This window comes from Antedon mediterranea, chromosome 6 (genome assembly GCF_964355755.1).
Source record: "Antedon mediterranea chromosome 6, ecAntMedi1.1, whole genome shotgun sequence".
Classification (NCBI taxonomy): Eukaryota; Metazoa; Echinodermata; class Crinoidea; order Comatulida; family Antedonidae; genus Antedon; species Antedon mediterranea.
In genome coordinates, this window is record NC_092675.1 from 452,856 (window position 1) to 479,954 (window position 27,099).

Genomic DNA, 27,099 nt, shown 5'->3' on the forward strand with positions numbered 1-27,099 from the left:
GCTTTTACGATCATTATAACACTTGACCTACTTAATTTTTTCAAAATATTTTGGTATGGATTGATCACCCTTGACCTACTTTACCATTTGCCACCCCAGTTCCGCAAATTTTTTTACATCTACGCCCTCTACGGCGAATAAGTAACTGGCTTTACAATCGTTATGGAACACTTGACCTACTTAATTTTTTTAAAATATTTTGGTATGTTATAACGTTCGTAAAAGCCAGATACTTATTCGCCATAGAGGGCGTAAAAAAACAATTTGGGAAAGAGTTGGCAGAATTCTGTAGTGAAAATGATCTGATTTTATCTGATATTATCAGACTTCATGATAATAGTTTTACCATTCTTAGTGACGCCCATGGTACAATGAGTTGGATTGACCATTTCATCTCATGGCGCCGATATGTGCATATCTGAAGTCAATGTTATTCTTAATTTCTTAACTGAAATGTGAGTGAATGGCCGAGCGGTTAAGACAGTGGAACCGTAATCACGTAGCCATAACTTCGGCAGGGGTTCGAGGCTCACTCACTCCATGGTTCTGGTGGTAGAACGAGTTTTCTCGGATAAGGACTATAAACCGTAGGTCCAGTGTACACAACTTGCTCGTGTGCACTTTAAAGAACCTAGTACATCTTTCGAGACGAGTAGGGGGTTACCCCGGTGTATTAGTACATCACAGCCACTGATCACCAACTGGGCCCTCTGGGAGATCAGTCTTTGACTGAAGAGGTCACCCAGTATAAAGATAAAACAAACAAACAAACAAACAAATTTTAAGTATGAGTTTAATGTCAAATAGTTATAAGATTGGGCATGATAAAGTGTATTCTAATAATAACAATGTAGATTCACTGTTTGCTAAATTTGATTGGAGTAATGTTAAAGAACCAGAATTACATAATTATTGTAAACTTCCAGAAATGTTGTTAAAAAATATATATGTTGACTCCCACTATCATGCACCGGATGCAATGGGTGCTTGCATAGGAAAGGTATAGATGATTTATATAATGATATTATTTGTGCTTTATTTAGTGCCTCCAAAATGTGTTTTACAAATAAGACATTAAAAAATGTGACCCATATTCCAGGGTGGAATGAAAATGTCGCAGAATACCATAAAGTGGCCCTTTTATGGGTTAACAATGGCAAACCTAAATCTGGTTCATTATTTGAGGCGATGCGTGTGACAAGATCACAATATAAATGATTTTACGCAAGTGTAAATCAGAAGAACATCATAGAGCTAATTCTATGGCTTAATCTTTATCAAAAACTTACTATGCTGATTTCTAGAAAAGGGTTTGTAAGGCTAAATTATATATTCCTGTTCTTACAGAATCTTTGGATAATATTAATATATGATTTGTGTAACCACCGGGCCGCTCATTTTGAGGAGCTGTTTAATTGTGTTCATAATGATAGTAAGGATTATGTTCAGAGTATACTCGTTAATTGTAATGATGATTGCAGTTGTGGGGTAAATGTCCAACAGCTAGCGGGCATTATTAAAGATTTATCTAGTGGTAAATCCCCGGGAAATGATATCTTGAGCTCCGAACAATAGACTAACAGTTCTACTGTCCTTATTTTTTATTTTAATGATTCGTCATGGTCATGTGTCTGATGAATTTTAAAATTTTTTTAAAGATTTTTAAAATCTAAATCAGGTGATATTACGAGTAAAAGCAATATTGGCCTATAGCTTTAACTAGAGTGGTATCTAAAGTACTAGAATCTGTATTAATTCAATTTTCCGGAGATAGCCCTAAGTCATCTGACCATCAGTTTGCGTTCGGGTAAATCCACAGATGTATATTTGTCTTAAAACAAGTTGTTGAATATTATACTCGGCAAAATAGCCATGTATGCTGGGTGTGTAGAAAGCGACGACCTCGAATTGGACGACCCCAACGACCCGGGCGACCTCGAATTAGACGACCTAGAATTGGACGACCCATAACACGAAACCGACGACCCCTATAATAGCCTAGCCTAGCCAGGCCTAAGTATGGTATAACATCCCGAAGCCGAACATAACCAAAGATCTTTAAACCATACCTTATATAATACTCGCAAGCAAGCAATTGATTGAAAAAATACAGAAATATCGCCATTTGATACTGAATATGTCGACACGAACAAACGAACAGATATGGAACGCCAAGAATGCATCATTAAAACTGCATTCGACTCGATTAGCACACGAAATATCATAAACATGGCAAACCAGGCCCCTTTTTCAGCGGCAGGTAAGGTTTGACCATGGAGGTACTCCATGGTTTGACCAGCTCCATGGTTTGACCATGGAGGTATAAAAATATTTTTATACCTCCATGGTTTGACCGTATAGGCCTACAATGCATGTGTGAAATGTAAAGCTTTCTTATGGCCCTCCCCATGCAGGATTAGGCCAAGTTGAGCCGCCGACAAGTTGAGGCGCCGCCAGAAAAACGTTATTTTCTATGAAACGCCAAATGCTTACTTTCGCCGGTGCTCGTTTCTATTTAATAGAAGTTCTATTTATATTAATTATTAGATATAACGATGTATATTCCAAAGTTTATATATCACGGTTTTTAGTATATATTATTAAATATTATAATTAAAGAGAAATAATTATGAATATCTGACTTGAAGATTCCAAAATATAAGGCCTAAAACATGACCGAAAATGACCGAAAAACATGTTGCCCCCTCAGGCGGCAGTTGAAGTAAAATAATTGCATAAAATCACCGTTTTTTAGTAAAATGTTTTGTGTATTAACATTGTAAAATTCAATAAAATATGATATTAAAAGATAGTAAATAAAAAATAATAATTATTTAACCTCATTCGAAGAATATCAATACTCTATTAGTCCTGAGAGACAACGTGATTTTACGTGGTAGGCATACACGCGAGAAAAATATTATGGAGTGCACTGCATTTTTACCTTGAAAGATTAAAAACAATTAAATTATTAAATATGACTACTTTCCTTTGCTGTTTCAAACCAACAAAATTGTAGTATGTAATTATTATTTATTTTCATGACACAATAAACCTAAAGACCATGAACTTATGTAGGGCCTACTAGGACACCACTCTATCACTACGCGAAATGTCGTAAAAGACGCACTGGCCGTTTCATAGAAATTACCGGCGGCTCAACTTGTCGGCGGCCCAACCGGTCATATCCCCCCGTGCACATGTTACGCTGCTTGGTAGGCCTATAGTGTTCGTTATAAGAAGACGAGATGTAATTATACGTCCATGGTTTAACCATGTATTGTATAATATTTATTTCTTTTTAATTTATTTTTAATATGTCGAATGCAGTTTTAATGATGCACTTTTGGCGTTCCATATCTTTTCGTTTGTTCGTGTCGACACAATCAGTATCAAATGGCGATATTTCTGTATTTTTTCAATCAATTGCTTGCTTGCGAGTATTATATAATAAGGTATAGTTTAAAGATCTTTGGCTATGTTCGGCTTCGGGATGTTATACCACACTTAGGCCTAGGCTAGGCTAGGCTATAGTATAGGGGTCGTCGGTTTCGTGTTATGGGTCGTTCAATTCGAGGTCGTTCAATTCGAGGTCGCCCGGGTCGTTGGGGTCGTCCAATTCGAGGTCGTCGCTTTCTACACACCCGTTGTGTGTACCGTGTTTTGGTGGTCTGTTAACCTCAGAGATATATACCCTACAGCCGGGTGAATAACTCAATGTAATTTGGTATACAATGATCGCAGTAATCGCCGTGTCTATAACACAAATAAAAAAACGCCAAATACGCCACATACTTTTTTCGGCCGTCCCGCCGTGTACATACAAGACATTTCATGTTTATTTTATGCCTATAAAATAATAAAAGAACACCATGTTTCTCGTTTATTTTTATCGTTTATACTGCATACCATAATATTATACAAAAAACTTTCATGCGCGAGAAAAAAGTTCCCGATATTACACTCCACTCAGGGGTGTAAATATACCACGCTAACGCTTGTGCACACACGGACCACCAGGGCGGCGGAAATTAACTGCAATGGAAAATGGTGTATTTTGGAGAGTGATGATGTCAGCATTAAAACGAGGAGCGAGCTTGACAACGTGACGCTGGTAGTTTTAGGATAGTCTGGGCTCCAGACGGAGTTTTGTAAAAATATAAATATTTTTGCACATATGGCGTTTCATACGTGTATTACTTGAGTTTGGATACTCCGTCTGGGGAAACACGCATAAGTCACGTGGTTTGACACCAAGAATTCTTGGTGCATAAATTATCCAGTTGACTAGTTTCAGCCGCATGCCATTGGCTACTCACTCGTACGTCGTTTTAATATTCATATTTCAGAATTTCAAAGACTCAACGTCTAAGACGATGCGCATGCGCTATGTTACGTTTAGACAATGTGTACTTGGGGTACATTGATGAAAGTTTCTGAAGGCTAAAAATGATTTTATATGCCTAGTAGTGTGGTAAACATTTGATGAGATTTTTCCCAAGAACATGAAAACTCGTCATGATATGATAGGCTAGCTTCTCCGCCAAATCAAACATTGAATGGATCATTTATTATGCGGAGAAAATTTGATTTAATTCCCACCCAGATCCTGTCCTGTTCTGTGTGGTGGTGTAGCCCTGTTGTGTGCCGGTCGGTGGTGGTATGTACCTTATTGGCGTTTTATTTGGAAGTACGTACGAGTTGAGTAGCCCTACGAACCCGCCTACGATCGAAGGAGGCCTAGGCCAGAACAATTAATAAACAAAACAGCTTGGCAACACGATTTTATATTTCAACAGTTGTTCAGTCTCGATCGTACATTCAGCACACTGTACGTACGTACTCGATCTTTTTCATTTTGAAACAAAATGATCATTGGTTGATTCGAAATCCATATTTACATACCGCCCGCCCCATATAGCCAAATACGGTATGATAACCTACGTCATTCTTATCGGATGTTTGCGGTTTGCAAATCGATTTCTATACGTGTTTCACAAGTCTGTATTTCAGACAAAAATCGCGGTCGAAATAAAAACAAATAAATAAAAAAAAGACAATAAATACAGACTTGGGGCAAGTCTAGTTTTAGGAGTGCGTGTGTTTTGAAAGTGGGTATTTTCCGAAGATTGTAAATCGTGTTTTCTTTTTAAACTCTTGAATTCATAATAGTAATTGAACTCTTAGCTCTTTCACTGTGTAGGCCTATTTACACACAACTATTAATGCTAACCCTAGCTCTAGTAGGGCCTAGCTAGGCCTACTCTTCTTAATTAAAAGATTAATCCACGTCTAGCGACGGTCAATCGCGATTAGGTTGCATCTTTTTTTTTTTTTTTTAGAATTAAGTGGGGGGTGGCTAGCCACCCTATTCACCCCCCTAGATCCGCCACTGGGTAGAGAGGCTGAAAACTCAGGAGGAATTATTTGAATTCCCCCCTTTTCACCAATACAAAAGTTGCATGAAATGAACGTAGAGATGCAAAAGTTTGAAAAAAGAAATTAGAATGATAGCATGGAGTGATATTATTGAATGAGAACCGTAAGGTTAGAGTATATATATAAACTTTATTTAGACATGAGACTGATGTGCCGTACAACTCGTTCAATCCATATTGATTGTTTTTACACAAGTTCGTGATACTGTATTACAAAAAAAAAAACAAACAAAACAACAACAAAAATTAACACCATATAAATACGACAGAAACGAAAAAATTGAAATTGAAAAGAAACAAAATTACAGCAGAATCCCCTTCATCTGACACCTCTATTTAGGGTACACCATACCGGTACTTCCCGTGTAAACGGAAACCCTTATCGAAGTGTATAATTTATGGGGATTCTACTGTAATACATAATAAATCTTTTTTATTTCATTTACCTTAAAATAATAGTGATAAAACACACATTTTACATAGTATTTATAGCCATTTTAAAGTTGGATGTACACCATCATAGATTACCATACCATTATGTTTTACAATGCATTTTCCAGATACGTTTTAAACAACTTAACTGAATTTGGAAGGGTATCAACATTGAGACTATTCCATATAATTGCTCCACGATAAGACAGACTTCGTTTTTTAAAATCGGTTTTTGGCTTCGGGATGAACAGATGTGTATCACTGTGCCTTAGATTATAATTTATATCATTGAATGTAAATACATTATTTAGGTAAGGTGGGGCATTATCTGTCAAAACCTTATATATAACTATACAACATTCATATCTATCTTGATAAGATAAAGGTGACCAATTAATTTGTCTTAGTGCCTCACTACTATGTGTGTCCCATAGACCACATACGATTCGAGCTGTTCTGTTTTGGATAGTTTGAACTCTTTTCATTAGAGTTTGACTACTATTTCCTCAAATTATGTTACAATAGCTCAAGTAAGGTATTACAATAGAGTTTGCAATATGTCTTAATATGTTTTGTGGAAAATAATAGCTACATCGTCTGAGCATACCCAATCCATTTAGAGCTTTACCTCGAATGTATTCAATCTGATTTTTCCATGATAAATGTTCATCTATTATGATACCGAGATGTTTGCAATATCGAACGCATGGTACAACATCGTTATCTATATTAACTGATCTATTTTTTTCTTTGGTGGTTGCCAATCGGTTTGTCGCTCCGATCAACATGAATTCGGATTTAGAGACATTTAGACTCAATTTATTATTTTTTAGCCAATCGTCGATTTGTATAAGTTCTTCATTTATACTTTGGTATATTTCATTTTCATTTTTTGAAGAACAATAAATTATAGTGTCGTCAGCATACATACTTATTTTACATTTGTTTGCAACTTTCGATAGGTCATTTATATATAAGAGGAAAGCAAGTGGGCCCACGATTGACCCCTGAGGCACTCCACATTGGATGTGTGTATAGTCAGACAATGTATTATTTACATTTGTGAATTGCTTTCGCTCAGACAGATAGCTCTCGAACCATTTTAAAACATATTTACTTAAACCATAAAGTCTCAATTTGCTTAATAGTATGTTATGGTTTACCGTATCAAAGGCCTTTTTAAAATCTAGTAAACAGATTCCGACCAGCTTACCCTCGTCTATTGCACTATACCAGTCTTCCGTCACTTTTGTAAGTGCAGTAGATGTTGAGTATGATGGTCGAAAACCTGATTGATTTATACATAACAGATTATTATTATTCAAAAAAGCATAAAGTTGATTAAAAACGACTCGTTCAATTATTTTTGAAAGTATAGGTAGGACAGAAATGGGACGATAATTATTAGGGTTAGTTTTTTCACCATTCTTAAAAATTGGTGTGACCTTTGCTATTTTCCACGTATTTGGGAAATTTACATGTTGTGAAGGAGTGATTTATGATTCTTGTAATTGTTGGGGATATAATCGGGGCAGACAGTTTTAGAATGCCCGGTGGTAAGTTATCATTACCAGTGGCTTTGTTTTTTGAAAGATTACTTAAGTATTTATATACAAATTTACATGTGATGTGTTCGAATTCAAAATTATTTTCGGTGAAAGCATCGATTTCATCATAATTTATATCATTTATCGGCTCATGTATTTGTGATACAAGATTTGAACCTATATTTGAGAAAAATGTATTAATTTCATTTGCGACGTCCTTAGCTTTATAGAGGACATCGCCATTATCATTGCAAAATGTTTGAATAGTTTGAGTTTTCTTTTTTGACGATATAATATATCTTATGGTATCCCATGTTTTTTTTACATCATTTTTATTTTCTTTTATACTTTCTTGAATAAAATTAGCTTTACTTTTACGTATTAATTTATTGCACATATTTCTATACTTTCTGTACCTTTTCCAGAGTGATTCATTTTTAGAATGTTTACATTCTCTTTTGAGTTTATCTCTTTCTCTCATATTTTCAATTACATCATCAGAGAGCCAAGAAGCTGTTTTTTTACGTACCCTGTGTTTTTTCCAAGGAGCATGTTTATCTAAAATAGTACGGGTTATTATGTCTTCCAGCTTGATATTTGTGCCAAAATAGATTTTTTTAGCTAACTTTGTTATTCTTGAGATGCTGAATCCAAAAAAGTTAGGTGCCAATTTTTTCGACCACTCTTTCGGCCGCCATTTTGTATTTCAAAATGGCCGACGTTCCACACTAAACTTGGTCATCCATGGCATCATTGGAAAGGGAATGTAATACTGATTATTTTATTCCATTACACCCATATCAATAAACGTATAGTTACATAGTTATAGCGAAATAAAACAAATCACGTGACCAATAAAGGTCAAAAGGTCAAATACAATTTCACCAAAATACTGTACTGTTTGGTATCGTTGGATAGATTTTTTAATTCTGAATACAGTTTTACTAATATCTATTCTATTGTACTTTGTTTATTGTCATAATTTTCCAATTATGTAAATAAATTGTTTTTAAATGTTCCTTGTTGTTTTTTCATGCTAATTACTTTCTTATTTAAATACAATCTGTCCTATTGGTATATAAGTACTTTAGGCGTTGTTTTCTGTTCTTCTTCTGATGAGAATAGTTTCTCGAAACATGCAACTTTTTAAGGCAGTTTGCCTACTCATTAAATCGCTATACTCATTTTAACAATGACAAAAGTAGTCTCCTTCGTATTAAGATAAATACGGTTTTTCTTATTGGTTTTACAATTCATTCAAATGTTTGTTTGATTTTCATTCTACTTTGTTATTGTCCATTAATATGTTTTATAGTATATTATATATTATCTAATTAATACTAAATAAGTACCGTACGGTACTGGATTACACTTAACTTCAATGTCAAGTTTCCGAGTTATTTAATTTAAAATCAAAATAACTCTAGTCCGTGAACAAAGGTGAAATAAACTGTTGTCAAGTCACATCTTTGTTTTGTTTCGTTGGATAGAAATTCTGAATCTATTTTATTTTTAGTAGTTTACATTTCTGTTTTTCGTAAAAAGAAAAAAATGCTACGGGTCATGGTATCATTTGCGTAGCGTTCAAAATCATTTGTATTTTTGTCAAAGCGGGTACCACACAATATAAAGCCATCTGTGCACAATGCCAATGTTAATCGGTATGCCTTTCCCTTTGAACCTCAGATGAAGTGCAGCAGCAAACAGAATGTTTTCATTTGATATTATTTTATACAGAGAAAAAATCTTAAGAATAAAAAAAAAAATTAAGATCAATTAGTTTTCCTCAAATAAAGTTTACACGAAATAAAGAAAAGTCAGTGTCCTACTGCTGCCTTCACTACCTTTACAAACTATCGATCGATATTGTAAAGAAACGAATTCAGTGTTTTTAACGTCTAAAGGTTCCCTTTGATTTTTACGTATGGTTTGTGATTATCGCAATATAAATCCTAACAATACGTTGTTATTATTAAAAGTCACATCGAATAATTAATCAAACTATACTTGTTTGTGGTAACTATAAGAACTTATCGAAAATAAGGGAAACAAAATCCGCTTTCCAGCAATAATATTCAAATTAGTTTGAGAAAAACGAAATCTTTTAACTACAGACACTTTTTAAATATATACCGTATGTAATGATTTCAGTTATTGAATTCCCTTTTATAAATTTGTATTTTAATTTTGTTACTTTTACTGCATTTCTCAGTTATAGTTATCAAAAATGCAGTGGGTTTTTTTTAAAGAGTGAAGTGCGACCACACACCGGTAGGAGATGGAATTGGCCTTTCAGTCATCGGTGCGTTTTGAATTATTATTTTATTGTTCTTGCATAATATCCTATTATATCCGTTGTTGTTAGTATTTGTATTTGTATTCTTATATGAGTATTAGAATTTGCCACCGATTTAATTTATATTCAATAAAATTATGTTATCATCTGAAACGGTGGAAGATTATTCGACTACTTATACACAGTATAGATAAGCTGTTTTCTATCCTGCCTTTATGGTCACACAAATATCCAATATATATAGTATAAGAATGTGTACATAAATTAATTTAAATAAGCAACAACTTTTTTATCGATTTACCTTATATATATAGGCCTAGGCTTACAACATGCAACCAAGCTATTGGCAGAAAACCATGTTTGAAAAAAACAACATAGACGCCATGCTGCACTGGATATAGGCCTAGTTATAAATAAAACTACATTAACTAGCAGAATTAAGACAAATCTAAATTACTTTCCAAAGTTACGTTTCTGTTTCTGCTGTAGGCCTAGTAGTTGTATGAACTCGCTCAAATAAAAGGTACTAAAATCAATTACTTTACATCATATCATGTTTGCGTCGCAACTAATTTACCTGCAAAGCAATGGTTGTTTGATCTTGTTTTGTACGTGCAATGCAAAAACCGGGCATATCGAGGATCTTGATAGTAAAACTTATCTTATACTAAAGTAGTTTCACACACTGAAATTGTTATTATAACCAGATAAATGTTACCAACATTTGAATGAATAAAACAAGAAATATTTCTTACAAAAAACGCTGCTCGCTTTATTTCAAATGTTTTTGAATGTGTCATTTTATTGTCACATGATAGTTGTTTTACCTGAAAAAATGTAATTTAAAGCAACAAATACTTAAATTGTCTGTCAGACAATGGTTTTTGGGTTTCTTTTCTTTTCTTATATGTGAATAAATATTATTTTTTTGTTACAGAAGTGAATACTCAATTTCTGTCACTTTAGTTAATTTTATTGCTAAGGTCAAATCTGGGGGTCACTTCATCACCCTAGATATTTCAATTGTGAAGTATCCTATTACAAACACAAACTTTAATGGACTGTTTCGATAATAATTCACTGAATATCTGACAGTGAATATACCAGAAATGCTTAGGGATTTGTAATTTTAGCATGACATGTCCTAATAGACTCTTTCCCAGACGTTTTTTGGGTCTACTGTAGCAGCTGGAATCAATAAATCATAGTGAAGTTTCCATTTTCACAAAACTGTCTGTCCTTAGAACTATAACTGCTGCTTGCTTTAGCTTCTGATTGAGTAGTCCTAATGGGACGTAGCGGGCTAGAGCAGCAGCGTGAAAAAACGTATTTATCTTTAATACGGATGAGACCTTTTTTATTGTACATTTAAAAATGTATTTACATAATTGGAAAATTATGACAATAAATAAAGGAAAATCGAATAGATATTAGTAAAACTGTATTCAGAATAAAAAAAAGCTATCCTACGATACCAAACAGTAAAGTATTTGAGAAAATTAAAATGTTGACCTTTTGACCTTTTTGGTCACGTGACTTGTTTTATTGTTAAATAACTATGTAACTATGCATTTTTTGATATGGATGTAATGGGATAAAATGATCAGTATTATATTTCCTTTCCGATGATACCATGGATGACAAAGTTCAGTGTGGAATGTCGGCCATTTTGAAATACAAAATGGCGGCTGAAGGAGTGGTCGAAAAAAATGGCACCTAACTTTTTTTAATTCAGCAACTCAAGAATAACAAAGTTAGCCAATAAAATCTATTTTGGCACTAATATCGAGCTGGAGCTAGTTTTCCTTACATATGTGACTGTACTAAAATGTTGGTTAGTGTAGTTTCGAGAAGTTTGGCACTCTGACTTACGTTGCCACTGGCGGTAATACCATTCCAATTTACCATTAATAAATCGTTTAAAAAACTGTCTTCATTAAATTTTTTAAAGTTTCGTGTCATTTTATAATTATGATCCTGTTTAATAATTTTATTTGTTTTATTGGAATCTTTATTATTTTTCGCCCCTTTCCCTATTATAGCGAATGGCATTGAGTGGTCACTTAAGCCGACGTGGATAACTCCAGACTTTAATATTTTAGAAACATTTGAGAAATACATAACATCTATTAATGTAGAGGAATGTTTTTCTATACGTGTTGGTTCTTCAATGATCGAAGGGCGTGTGGCGCAGTGTGTTGGACGTTCGACTACCGATCGTCAGACCTAGGTTCGAATCCAACTCTCGCCGCATTGCTTGTATCCGTAGGCAAGATACTTTACTTACGTTGCCTCTCTCCACCCAGGTGTATAAATGGGTACCCAGTTAGATCTAGACACAACTTTGCGCTGGTTACCGGCTGCATTATGGGAGTATGTTTCCATACGTGTTTGATCCCAAAAAAAATACGGGGGTAATAATGCTTGTAAAGCGCCTTTGAGCATGATTACTCATGAAAAGGGCGCTATATAAATGTGGTATTATTATTATTATTATTTTAGATTAAAATTTTCACTTAATTCAATTAGTTTCTTTGTGTAGCAATGTGGATTGTCAGACATAACGTCACAGTTTAAATCTCCCATCATCATAATATCTTTGTGTTCCAGTTCAATCTTTTGAAATATATTTTGTAAATATTCAAAAAGAACTGCTGTAGTATTTGGAGGTCTATACCACAATAGAACAATTAGATTTTTACATTTATCACGTACTATTTCAATAGATAGGAGTTCGAGTTCATTACACATTAGATCATTCCTAATTTTGTGGTTGGTTTTTAGGTTTATATAGAGTGCTACACTTCCACCTTTTTTAGTTTTACGTCTATCTAGTCTGTGTAATATATAATTGTCAACATGAAAATCTTCATCAATAAATGTATTATCTAGAAATGTTTCGCTTAAGCCAAAACATTGAAATTGTTGTTATTTAGAATACGTTGCAATTCATCAAAATGCAAGTCTAGGCTACGTATATTTAAATGTGCAAATATAAAACCCTTTTGATTTAGTTCCTCAAATATATGAGGATTTAGTTCCTCAAATATATGAGGATCTTTTTTACTATTTGGTTTATATCTGTTATTGTATTATTCCTATTATTTATTACATATGATGGGTTATCATTAATTAATACATCATCTATAGCCTGGGAACATACAGTAGTATTGTTAGTCTCTTTTTCGGACTGTGACTTTAATGTACTTCTTAGACTCTTTGGTCAATTATTTCGTTCGTAATAATAATGATCATAATTATGTAAATTACCACAATATCTTGCTTTATGACCATTATTGATCACATGATTTACATGTTAACTGTTCTTGATAGTAGCATTCGTAAGCTTGATGGTTGTTTAGTCAAAATTTCCAGCATGGTTCATACATATAGTTTGACTCTTTGGGGCCATAACTAAAGTGTTGGTAACTGTCATTTCTTGATTGTTGATTATAATAACCATGTCTATTTCGTTTCCAGGGGCGTGTATTTTGATTTCTGTTTGTTTGACATTCTTGAGCATGCTGCCTGGATGATGATTTCTCTGTATATTGAAATTGGAGATCATCAATATTTTCAGAGAATAGTTTAGCTAGTCGTATAGATCCTGTTAGGAATTCATCAACTGAGCCACATTGGTACACACATTTTGATGAGATGTTTATGAAGCCAGTATCCAGCCGTGTACTCAGATCGCTAAGTGCTGTATTTACACTTTGAATATCATCCATATGATTTCGGCGTGGAGGAATTGCTGATATATAAAGCTTCGATGTTGGTGACTTCACCATGACCATCGTGATTATTTTTTCCATTGATTCTTGGATTTCTGTTACCACCTTACCATTTGAGACATCATTTGTTCCTACTTGTATAATTATATTTGCATATGAATTTAAGTTTTTGGATTCTTGTAGTTTAGGGTATATATCTTCGGTAACCGCACCACGTTTCACTATGACATCAGTGTCCTTAAACCATGAGTTATCCATATCTCTGAGCATACTGTCCCCAATTATAAGGGTTTTGTGGATTGGATTCGTGCTCTCTGGTCTAATAATATTATCTGAGGAGGTGTTTAATCGGCCGTATCGCTCAAGATCACCCTCAAGTTTGCTGACCTTTACGTTTAAGCTTGTCATTTGTTGCTTTAGTTTTTTGTTTTCATCTTCTAGACTTGCTTGCCGTTTCTTAACATGATCGTTTTCAGTAGAAATTTTGTTTACATTAGCCTGTTAGGACTCAACTTTTTCTTTCAGTTGTTTTACTATGAAACTTATATCCTTTTTGCAATTTTGACATGCCCATTTTGGATTTGGTCGCCTCTTTAGGTCAACACATGTCAGGTGATATGAGTTTCTGCAGTTCGAGCATTTTACCAGTGTTCCATTAGTTTTTTTACAGGTTTCCAAGCTACAATTTGTACTAGTAGCACTAGATTGCTCATCCAGTGTCCCTGTTTGTTGATCATTTAGCTTAGATTTGTCGTTTGTTTCGTCCGGCATATTTAGCAAATAAAATGTAGACCCTTAGTACAGTATGCCGTCGTCTATTTTTGCTATCGGCCTCAATTGTGTAGGTGAAACTTTCGTCAGAGATCAATCAGAGATCAAATCAAAGATCAAAACGAAGATCAAATCAAAGATCAAATCAAAGATCAAAAAGATAGGCCCAGGTGTGTGTTTCGTAATCAGCTTGGATACCGGTAGCGTCCTTGGATACGGTTGATAGGTACGCTATCAAACGGTAACGTAGCGTTGTGAGGCCTAGTCAGACAAGTTTGTTGAAAAACACACCTTAACTTACGATTTGACTTATTTCAGGTGGTATGTTAGTAGCTTGAAAGTTCAAATCAAACAATATGCAGGGCTCAGTTTAGCAATAAGAGTCCATACACTGTGCAAGTCCAAGAAGCTATCTTGGCTCCGTGTGTATGTAAGAAGCTATCTTGGCTTTGTGTGTATGTGAGACGCTTCATACCCATCCGTATTATACGCTTTAAGCGTGGTTCCCACTAGAACGCAACGCAACATAACGCAGCGACGTATCGACGCAAAATTCTGTATTGCGTAATCAGCTTTTGGCGACAGAATTCGCGAACGACATTCTCTGTATTCATTTTCATGTTAAAGTGTATGTTCATGAGGCACAATCCCGAAAGCCGCTCATAAGACATGTGATTTCGCAAACGGGTTTTCGTTCTCCGTAAAGTCGAAAAACTCCGCTCAGCTTCAGCAGACGTTACGGGCAGTACACATGCGATTAGAAGAGGTGCACGCACATTCGGGAGCACTTCATGATCCGCTAATTTTACAATAGCTTCCGTTAATGTAGCAGGAAGCTCTTGTTTTTGTTTTTTTTTTTAGTTTATGAAATTGCGAATTGACGATTCGTTCTGATGGACGATGAAATGTTTTTTTGTTTTTTTTCTGAAAAAAGGGGGGGTCAGGACCCCGTGACCCCCCTACTGGCTGCGCCCCTGAATGGCGTAACCTCCAACAGCAACGTAACCACCAACGACATAACCACCAACAATAATGTACCCTCCAACAGCAACGTAACCACCAACAATGGCGTAACCTCAAACAGCAAGGTAACCACAAACAATGGCGTAACCTCCAACAGCAACGCACACCAACAATAGCGTAACCTTCAGCAGCAACGTAACAACCAACAATGGCGTAACCTCCAACAGCAACGCACACCAACAATAGCGTAACCTTCAGCAGCAACGTAACCACCAACAATGGCGTAACCTCCAACCAGCAACGTAACCACCAACAATGGCGTAACCTCCAACAGCAACGTAACCACCAACAATGGCGTAACCTCCAACAGCAACGTACACCACCAACAATGGCGTAATCTCCAACAGCAACGTAACCACCAACAATGGCGTAACCTTCAGCAGCAACGTAACCACCAACAATGGCGTAACCTCCAATAGCAACGTAACCGCCAACAATGGCGTAACCTCAAACAGCAAGATAACCACCAACAATGGCGTAACCTCCAACAGCAGCGTAACCACTAACAATGGCGTAACCTCCGGCTCACTATGTCTCAAATAGTAATACAACCAGTAGGTGCAACCTCCGGCTCATTATGTCTCAAATAGTAATACAACCGGTAGGCAGTACCCTCCGGCTAACTTTACTTACTGTGTCTTAACTCTCCTTTTATTATTCAACTCTAATTTTCTCTTTCTTTTCTCTAATCTTCTCTACACTTTGTTTTCCAATCTCTCTAATGTCTTATTTTACACGTCTTCTCCCTGGTTCTCCGCTTTTCCAACTCCAATCGCGCTCTCCTTTTAAACGCAGCTCGAGTTCACCCTCCATTGCCTTCCTTCTCCAATCCCTCTCTGCCCTTTTTCTCACGTCCGTTCTCTGCTACTCTTCCTGCCTAACTCCGCCTCCATCTGCCGCCCTCTGTCTATCAAATCACTAGACCAATACAAAACAAAATACTGTACTTATGTGTCAATGATCCTTATTTGTATGTACTTAGTATATGCTTCGATTATTGTTCCAGTTTTAGTTCAAAATAAGGATATTTTAATACAACCCTTGACAGTTCATCAATCAATATTTGTAGCGACAAGTAGCGACATAGCGACCAGCACAAGACCATGTTTGCAGACTCTCTTCCCCATTACTTCTACCATATGTTAATATGACTATCAGTTAATTTTAAAAATCCAGCAAGAATTCTTGATAATTCAATTGAGACATGTCCAACCAACAGTGCCTCTTCATGATTTCCTTTGTAGACACCTACGGCATTCTTGTCATACAATAGTGCTTGTCTCCATCATCTTTATGACATTGTAGCCATTCCCCTGTGATTGGTTCCAGACTTGTTTATACACATGGTGGCCCCTGATGTTACTCAAAAATGTAGATTTATACACATTTACACTACTACTAGCTTTCGCCATAATTTGTGTTTAACGTCGAAAATGTGTTTATGCCTAGGATACATGTGCATGGAAATTCTACGCTAGAAAATGTGTTTACTCGTACTGTTTTATTTTTTTGCTGACCGGAAAAGTTTGGGGTGGGTTACTATTTTCAGGTACCTAATTTAAGATTAGTAATAGTGACCCACTACTCTTATAGTAACCGCGCCCTTCTAATAGTAACCCACCCTAAAAAACAATTAAAGAATAATAACCCAGGGTTTCTATTACAAGATTTACGGTATTTGAATGTTGGCGGCCATCTTGAATTTGGTCCTTTAAATGTCTTTAGAGAAAATGGCAACATATTTGTTTTCATTCCTTATATTATCAAGATATGAAATAAAATCAAAGTTTGCTTTTAATAAAAAATATACACAACATTCATATAAACGACATACAAGCCTACACTATTAACTAAATGTTGGGACACGATTGCTATCACACCTCCGACTTTCAACCACTTTCAGTTGATAAACTATGCCTTTGGTCTTGGTGTAGAGCCACTTGTGACGTATAGACATCAATTTTCTTATTTTTAAAAATTAAATTCTTTTGATGGGTGTGGTCAGTGGAATTGCTGCCAATTTTTCTATATTATTAACTGACATGAGACATAATTAATCAATTAATTAATGTACTGTATATACATTTCATTTTAAGTCCTATACATTGTGAATTTAATATATTAATACCCTCGAACCCATGCCTATCACATGCTTTATGGTGTATATACAGTACCTGCCGCTATTTCTAGAGGGTCTCCTATTCAGAACGCAACGTTGCTTAACTTCGATTATCTGACGAGAACCGGTGTTTCAACGCAGTATGCCGTATATACATAGGCATATGTCACTTATTTTCCAGAAGCGTTGGCCATGATTCCGAGAACCATTCGGGTACACCCACTAGAAGGTGCGCAAGAATTTGAAAATGGTTGAAATTTAACTTTTTAAAATAATTTGGCTACAAAATCTAATAAAGCTTTTGTAAATAGGTGATTGTTTTTACTACCACCTAATTATTTTAGTTACCTATCAGAACTAACTATGCAGCATTATTGTCTACTTACCAATGAAATAATACACTGTAAATCCACAGGTTCCTGTGTTTCCAGCAGTATCAGTAGCAGTACAATTAACAATAGTTGAATCATTATTAAATGATGAACCAGAAGGTGGAGTACAAGTAGCTGACAGATCAGTATCAACATTGTCACTGACTGAGGGGTCATCCCAGGTCACTGTAGTAAACTCTAAGTATGCATATCTAGCACTGGGACAAACAACAGTTGGATTCTCATCATCTAGTATAATAAAACAATTATATTAAAATATATGTTGTATGACGTATTATAACTTGTATATGCTGTAGCTTTAAAAACTTATTTGATAGTGATATCAGTCAAAATAATTTTGGCTGCAATTACGGTGTCACACATTATAAGCTGACAATTGATTTATTGCTTGGAAAAAATAACTAACAAAATCAATCATAAATGGCAAAATTATTGTCCTGAGAAAATAATGTAAACAAATTTTTGTTTGTTGAATAGGCTATTTTAACATCATATAATAATTTATTTTGACCAAAAAATTGAATCAGAAAAAAAATGTATTTACCAAATAAGGTTTCTTGTCTTTTTTATAAGGAAAATTATTAATTTTGTTCATATTTTGAAAAAGCGATATTCTAGAAATTCAACCAGATAAACTGACACAATTTAATTAAGACCTTTTAATTAGTACAGGAAATAAGTTCAAGCATACCTAATGCTATAAATTGTATGTTAAAAGTACAAAAAGCTGTAATGTCAGTGCTATCAGTTGCTGCACAAGTTACGGTAGTAGAATCAGCAGTAAAGGATGAACCAGAAGGTGGATTACAGGTGACCTTCAGATCAGAATCTCTATCATCAGTTACTGTTGGTAGATCCCATGTCACTATTGAAGGTGAGGGGCCTACAACATCCCTATCAAGACAAGTCAATACCGGTGATAAAGGAGCTATAAGAAAGAATAACATCTATTATATTATCAATATAATATATATTATCACCATCATAATAATATTGGAATCTACCAGTATAATCTGGTGACCCATTTCTGCTGTTCTTTTTGTTAACTAAATTATTGTAAATTAAATTTGTGTATTGATATACTACAGCTTTGTTTCTTTGAAGAATGTTATATACAACATTTGTTGCAATTTTGTCTATGTTTTTTTTAAATGGAATGCTACAGATGCGGTAGACGTGAAGTGCAGTGACTACACAAGTATTGGAAGAGGAGTGAGACAGGGTTTGAGAGTATGTGGTAGAAATATAACAAACATCAGATATGCAGATGACACAGTTTTACTGGCAGACTCAGCTGAAGATCTCCAAAGGTTGCTGGACGTGGTTGTAGTAGAGCGTGAAAAGATGGGTCTGTCTATAAACTGTAGCAAGACAGAGTGTTTAGTATTGTCAAAAAAGGAGAGTCCAACATGTAACCTTAGAGCAGGAGACCAGATAATTCAGCAGGTGTCCTCTTTTAACTATCTTGGGAGCAAAATAACAGATGATGCCAGATGTGTAACGGAGATAAAGAGAAGGATAGTCCTTGCAAAATCCGCATTTGGAGAAATGGAGAATATCTTGAAGAACTGTGCGATGAGTATGGAAAGCAGGTTGCGTGTATTAAACTGCTACATCCATCCTGTGCTGATGTATGGAAGTGAAGCCTGGTCAATAACAACTGACCTCAAAAAAAGATTGGAAAGCTGTGTGATGTGGTTTCTAAGGAGAAAGTTGAGAATTCCATGGACAGATAGAGTTAGTAATGAAGATGTGTTGATAAGAGCTGGAATGTGCAGGAAACTACTGAAGGATATTAGGATTAGACAGATAAAATTCACAAGACATGTGTTGAGAAAGTGAGGTCTGGAGAACTTGGCAAACACTGGAAAGATGAAGAAGGAGCAGGGGAAGAAAAAGAGTCACTTGGTTGGCCAGCATAGCTGAATGGATTCGGAATAGAGGTGAGAATACCAAAGAAGTGGAGTTGCTGAACATGGCAATAGACAGAGAATTATGGCACAACATGATCGCCAAAGTCTCATGATACGGCACTTCGAGAGAGAGAGACAGATGCGGCCCAGAAATAATTTAAATCTAAAAATTAAGTCAAGAACAGTAGACTTATAATATTATTGATTTAGTGTATTAAATTGCTTTAATATGGATAAACTGATGAAATAGCTATTTTATACAAAATAGTTGAAATAATTTACTTCCGTAGACATAGACTTCACAAACAACGATCTCATTACTTCTCCTTTGAAATAGAAAGACAAAGCGTCCAATTACATCTTGGTACCAACTGTGATAATTATTAGTGCTTAAGGAATCAATGGATTCATATTGGTTACTGGCATCTAAAGGTGAATCTGTACTATTAACAACGTAGACATCCATGCCAAAGTTTGATACTAAAAGAAAAATAAGACTTTCAAGCTAAATAAACTAGTGTAGTAATAATCAACAGGTCATGTTTAACATTTAAGATTAAAATTTAACCAAGAGAAAGTTAGATGATAATTTTTTATTGCATTTCACACTGGCCTCAGTTGGCAAACAATCGCTTTGACTGAAGATCCATGCTACAAAATGGGATAAAACACAACCATTACAAACATTAAGATGTTGAGGAAAAGGCCTTCGTGATAAATACCTATTTGACATTGTCGTTTGCGACAGACGTCTTCTACACTCATAAACATGACCAACTAACAAATTTTCTAGCCATTTTAAAATATTCGTAATGGGAAATATAACAAGAATACAATTTTCAACTCCACCTTAAAATTATCCACTCACAACTAATAAACAATCAATTTTCTTGTTTTTAACTTCAAACAGGCACTAATATTCTGTGCTGTAAGTTTTTTTCAGAAAGAAACAATAATCAACAAATCAGAATACTTGAATACTTTTTTGTACATTTTTCCAAACATATTTTCTTAAAGTCTCCAAAACAGGTTTTTTCTTTTTAATGTTATTTTTTTTCAAACCTAGTTTTTTTAGGAAACCAGATATTTAGTGGCACATCAAAGTGTACATTTTTGAAACAGTTGACGGAAAAAGTTAAAATGTTAATGTTATACCTTCAAATCCATAAGCTGTATAAATACGAATATTGGTAATGCGATGCAGATCACTTAAATCAACATACCAATAAGGGTTCTGGTTTCCTGAAACTAAAGATAAACAATTCTCAATTCTTTGTGTGTTTAATTAATTAAAAGCAACATTTTCTAAAATCTGTTTAATTACTCTGACTCTGAACAACCATTTACATCGTTTTATGCCTGTGTAAACATAAACTTAGCATAAATCTAAAATCCTTTAAGTAAATAGTAAAGGGATTCAATGTTTTTATATTATCTACAACCCCAATTAATGAAGATGAAAAATACTTAATAAAAAAGAGTTATTATTTGACTTTATAGAATTGAACTTTAATTTGAAGGAAAATACAAACAACCTAAAAGACTGATTAAAGAATATTAAGATTACAAAGAGTTTAACATGTGCCCCAACAAAAACCAACAAGTCGTTTGACGCTACAAGACGCTACAAAAGAAGGCTAAAAAACATTTATTTTAGCGGCCCAAAAATGTTTGTAAAGCCCTGTCTACACTATCAAACTAGTTTGAAAAAAAAAGTGTGATGTGCCCAAATATGGTAGTGATATGCCCAAATATGGTAGTGATATGCCCAATGTGATAGTGATATGACATCATCGTGTCCATATATGGGCATGTCTGTCACATTTTGTTGTCACATAAAGTTTGATAGTGTAGACAGACCTTAACTGTAAATAATCAAAATTTGGATTGACCTATACTCAGATTGCACTTACCAACTGTACGTGAACATGAACCATAGTTGAAATTCTTATTATTGTTACCATTAACAGCTAAACCAGCATCATACAATATACCATCAGAGGAATAAGTTGTACTCTGGTATGCAGGCTTGCCAGTTGACACAACGCCTTTTACAAAATAAAAACACAATCTGACACTGCATACAATGTTAACAATTTACATTATAATTTTAAAGTATTGAAACATTATGTATTTAAAAAGAAAGATTATATATGAACAGACTAGGTCACTCGGTGAATTAAAGGGCTTTACAATACTTTCAATATTGTACATTGTCTTAAAATGCCTAATTCTAAATTGTATAATATAAATATTTTTAAGAGAAACAACATAATTATCTGCTAGAGTGTGATGCAGATTTTAGGATAATGATGACTGTCCAAATCTTAAACAACATGTAAAAAACAAATTTGCACTGATTTATGCATGTTTTTATTCATTTAGTTGTTGCAGTGATTTTTCTTGTTTAATAAATATCTTTCTTTTAATAATTATATCAATCACATTTTTTTAAATTTAATTCTATACAAATGCATTCTTCTAATATTTCTTCGTAATATTTTATATAAAATGAAATTCTTCAAAACAAATAAAGGCGCTAGTTCTGTTTCGCACCTGTTTTTATTTCGACTTCCTTTTGACTCCAAATTGTTAAGCAACTTATTGTGAATACCACACCTTAAAATTGGGCCTCATAAGTACTTTTATGAAGAAGAATCACATAAAAAGTAACAAATAAATCCTTAAATTGATGATTTAACAGACATGTTTCTCGCATACCGTTCGTGAATTTAGCATACTCAAAGTTCAATATTTTCGTTTCTATGGAGCGCCAAAAGAGCAACAACAATAGATGGTTAAAAACTCAGTGGAATGCGTCTTCTTTTAATGCATTTATTATTGAAATACACGTTTAATTTGAATATATTTTGTCAATAAAAATGCTGTAACATTTTACTGCTAATAATTTGCCGTTTTCAAATAGCAACCAACCCTAGGCCTAACTAAGAGTAAGACTAAGACTAAGAGGAATATTATTTAGATCAGATATACCCCTACAGTACATGTAATATGATGATGAATTTGTCGATTTTCATTCCTAAAAGTTCCTGCAAAAACCATGTACAGTATCAACAGTAATATTTTTGTTGCATTGACATTGACAAAATATGATAAAATTGAACGTAATTTTCACCAATAAATGCATTAAATATACGCAATTTACTGAGTTTTTAGCCCTCTATTATGATTGCTCTTTTGGCACTCCATATAAACAACAACATTGAACATGGAGTATGAGAAATTCACGAACCGATGTGCGAAAAACAATTCTGTAAATTCATCAATTTAAAGGATTTATTTTTTACTTTTTGTGTGATCTCCTTCGTAAAAGTATTTTTGAGGCCTAATTCTAAGGTGTGGTACTCACGATAAAATTACTTAACCAATTTTGAGTCGAAATAAACGACAGGTGCGAAACGGAACTAGCGCCCAAATAAATCCATCCATGATGGATTTGAACAGTAAGGCCTAGATAAGATAAGATAAATTTATTGAACAAACGCTTTTGTATCAGCGGCACACGTTCATTTACAAGGCAATGTAAAAACAAAAAGAAAAGTATCAAAAATAACATTTTTTTCTTAACTAAGAAGCGAATTACACAAGTAAAATGAAATAGTAAAAACAAGGTAACCTATATGATGGAGTTAATGTTATTATCTATTTATTATCAGTATTATTAATATTTTCAAGTTTAAAGCGAATATTATCATTATTATTATTAAAAAAATATATATATATAATTGCTAATTGATTTTATTATACTGTTATTATTAAAATAAATGCAACTGTTATATGATTATTTGTTCTTATTATATTTAATTTTAATAGTTATTTGTAATTCAATTAAACGTGATACTATTTTTATTATACTATTTAGTCTTATTATTAGTACTGTATTATTTATTATTTTATTTAGATTTAGGTTACATTATTATATAATTTTGAAGGAAGAAAACAAAATTTTAAAAAAATATAAAAATATAATATATTATTGAATTAGATAAATGGTAAAATATGTTAGTAGATAATATGGTGGGCGGTAAATATATATTTATATATTATTATACAGATATTGACTGCTTAGAGGTTAAATATAAGATTTGACATCCCCTCGGGAATGATATTAAGTTCGAGGGAATATATATTTCCATATATTTCCCGAAGCGCCAGCTGAGGGAAATATATATTCCCCGAGAACTTAATATCATTCCCGAGGGGATGTCAAATCTTATATTTAACCGATATAAAAGGCAATATCTGTTATATTATATAGCCAAGAACAAGTCTGCTGGGTTGGGTGAAGCTAGGCTATAGGCCTCCTAGTATTTGTATTGTATTTAAAACAAGCCTGCCTAGACACCTTACCTTGCGAAGAATAATATACAGATAATTACTAATTAATGATTCCTTGGCAATAAAATATTCACTTAGGCCTAGGTCGTTTAAATTAACAGAAGAATTTCCATCAATAAGCCTATTAATAATAATATTATAATCAGGTAGGCCGAATAAACAATTCGTCTTCTTCTCGATCTTCGAGGAGCCGAATCACCGGATGTTCAGCGCGTACTAGTTACTAGGTTACTACCGTGAGTATTGACCAATCACAAACGGTGTTTCATCACATTTAGGGTGGACTTATAACAAATGAGGGCGCTATGTATGCATACTGTAGCTTAAATAGTTTAGAAGATTAATTTCTTCAAGCAAATTCCATGGCCCAGCGGATGAAACGTTGTCTTGCGATGGAGTGACAATTCCACCCGAGTTCAAGATCGAGTAGATGACTTTTGTTTATTTATCGGCAAACTCGAGTGTTGCACACGAAAATTACACAGTCAATATCATCGTACTCGAGAATTTATATGATTAATGACAGGGGACACGATTATTACGCGAAAATTACACAGTCAATATCATCGTTCTCGAGGATATATACGATTTACGATCCTCGCAGCGGTAGTCATGTGATGCAGTTTCAACCAATCACGTTCGCGTATTTACATAGGCTATGTAATATATATTAATATGCAGCAGTTAAGTATTGTTTACAGTGATAGTCTACAATTTCACCTATTCTCTCAAATGGAAATTCTAAATAAAGGTCATCAAGTAAAATATGATGTTGGTATTCGATTGTACCACTTCTAAAATTCTCCCAGAATGTATCATAACCACAATACAATAAATCCATTTTTAGTAAGTTAAAATGTGTATCTCTTACATTTTTAAGGTTTGAACATTCAAGTAGAAAATGGTCTGTAGTTTCAATTAATTGATTGTTGCATAGCTTGCAAAAACCAGTCTCATTTTCTGACCATGTATTTTTTCTACCTTCTAAATCAAGAGAGTAAGACCTCGCTTTTAACTTTAAACTAATGGAATCAAAATTCACCATATCAAACATGTATGTCTCTGCTTTAGGTTCATGTTTATATTTCAAATATTCGGAGAGGGATGACTTTGTTTTTGCACCTTCTAACCATTCCTTGATATTTTCTAGAGAGTTGGCATGTGTATTATGTAAATTTGATTTAGGAAATAAGTTTAATTTAAATCCGGAAAGTCAATGGTTTAAAAGTTGAAACCATAACCCATAATATCATTTTAGACCAACTTGAACACAATTACTGTATAATCATAATATGCACTCTTTGTAAATTAGTTGTTCAAAAAAAAAAAAATGTTTAAGTTATTGTATTGAGGTATAAAAGAACGCTACTATTAATACTAGAAGTTATCTGAATGATAAACAATAATTTCTCTACAGCAATAGACTTAGCTAAAGAACGGGGGATGTAGTGAGCCCTCTATTGTATGACCTATGTTAATGAACGAGTCACTCGTGTCTGTCTTGTATGTGTCTGTACAGGGGTCATTCTTCAGTAAGTGTCTAAAATCGTGTCCCGATACTTTGGTGGGATAGAGACTGAAAATTCATCATTAAAAAATAAAAATTCTTGACTTAAATCATAATCAACATTATTGTAAATATAATTAATTACATAAAACAAAGAAAATTACATTGATATTGTTAATTTTTATAAAAAATGTTTCAGGCAACCCCCTAAAATCCTATGTCCCGATCGTACATCTTCAATTTTATGATCGCCGTATATATTTGATAACAGGACTTTTGTTATCGAAAATATTGTAAAAAGTTAGTTAATCATGATTTCATGCGATTATATTCTTCGAAATACATCTCTACATACATTAAATCTCAAACTTTAAAGTTTTTGTTTGGAAAAAGCTTGTCCCGCAGTTTTGTGTCATTTCCGTCACATAATTTAAATGTACCGTCTACAGTTTAATGAATGGCGGGGAAAAAAATTGACTGTGCGTTGTAAACATACGAAGATATTGAAATAAAACTAGCCGCACATCATTTTCAATTAAAGAGGAAAAAAGCGTACCTTTATTGAATGTCATATCCGATCGGTATAGCGACTCATTAAATACTTATAATTTCTGGTTTTTTTCAACTGGAAGTACAAGTTATTCACGGTATCTAGAAGTATGCAATCCGTCTCCGCTGTCAGACATGCCTACGATGTGATCCTAGGCTGTCCAATGCTAAATACATCATCTCCGTCACGGTCAGCTCCGTCACATTTCCCAATGTTTCGTTGTGACGGAGATGACGGCCCGTGACGGATATGACTTTTTGTTATTGCCAGGGCCTTTTTTTGTTGTACATTTTGTTTTGTATATCTTTATTATGTTATTGCATTGTATATCTATGTGACTCTGGTCAATAAACATAATCAAATCATATCTTAAAGTCATCTCCGTCACATGATTTTTTAAGTTCGTCATATCCGTCACGGTTTCATCTCCGTCACATGGATATTTTATCCTTTTAAATCCTAATATATTAAGTAATGAGCGCAATTATGTGGTATATTGAAATATAAACAATATTCTTCTACTATGTCAATGGATAGTAATATTAGTTCAACAGAATTTTGTAAAACATCAGTGACAGTCATACTATATTCTGAAAATTATTATTTTTTGGAATAGTAAATGGTTTTGAACGTATAACATCATACTTATAAATGTTAAAACAATCATTTTTTTATTAATAGAGACAAAAATAATATATATAGTATCAAAGAATTAATAATGGAAATAATTTTATAATTCCTAAACTGTTATTTTTTCTATCTTTGTATATTCCATAAATGTGACGGAAATGACAGTAACATAGTTGTATTTATAAATACGAATAAAGTACGAAATATATAATAAAGATTGCGCCAAACATACGCTTGCCATGTAATACATGTTCATTTATCTGAACAAACTTTTAAAATTTAAAAAATGCAAATTTTAAAATCGATTTTTTATAAACCTGAAATTAGACACTTACTGAAGAATGACCCACGTGTAAGTCAATATAGAGAAACACAACATAATGCATTA

The 27,099-nt window shown here is 33.9% G+C and overlaps 1 protein-coding gene across 1 annotated transcript in view; it reads right to left on the minus strand.

The window, feature by feature from the left end:
• Positions 1-24,865, minus strand: part of LOC140051756 (hyalin-like) — a 36,852-nt gene extending 11,987 nt beyond the window's left edge. The window contains exons 1-6 of the mRNA XM_072097062.1: positions 24,724-24,865; positions 21,579-21,713; positions 20,821-20,913; positions 19,948-20,145; positions 18,444-18,680; positions 17,747-17,980 (exon numbers count right to left, since the gene is read on the minus strand). Of these exons, the coding sequence (XP_071953163.1) occupies positions 17,747-17,980; positions 18,444-18,680; positions 19,948-20,145; positions 20,821-20,913; positions 21,579-21,713; positions 24,724-24,865 (1,039 nt within the window). The remainder of the gene's footprint in view (positions 1-17,746; positions 17,981-18,443; positions 18,681-19,947; positions 20,146-20,820; positions 20,914-21,578; positions 21,714-24,723) is intronic.
• Between the last annotated feature and the right edge of the window lie 2,234 nt (positions 24,866-27,099).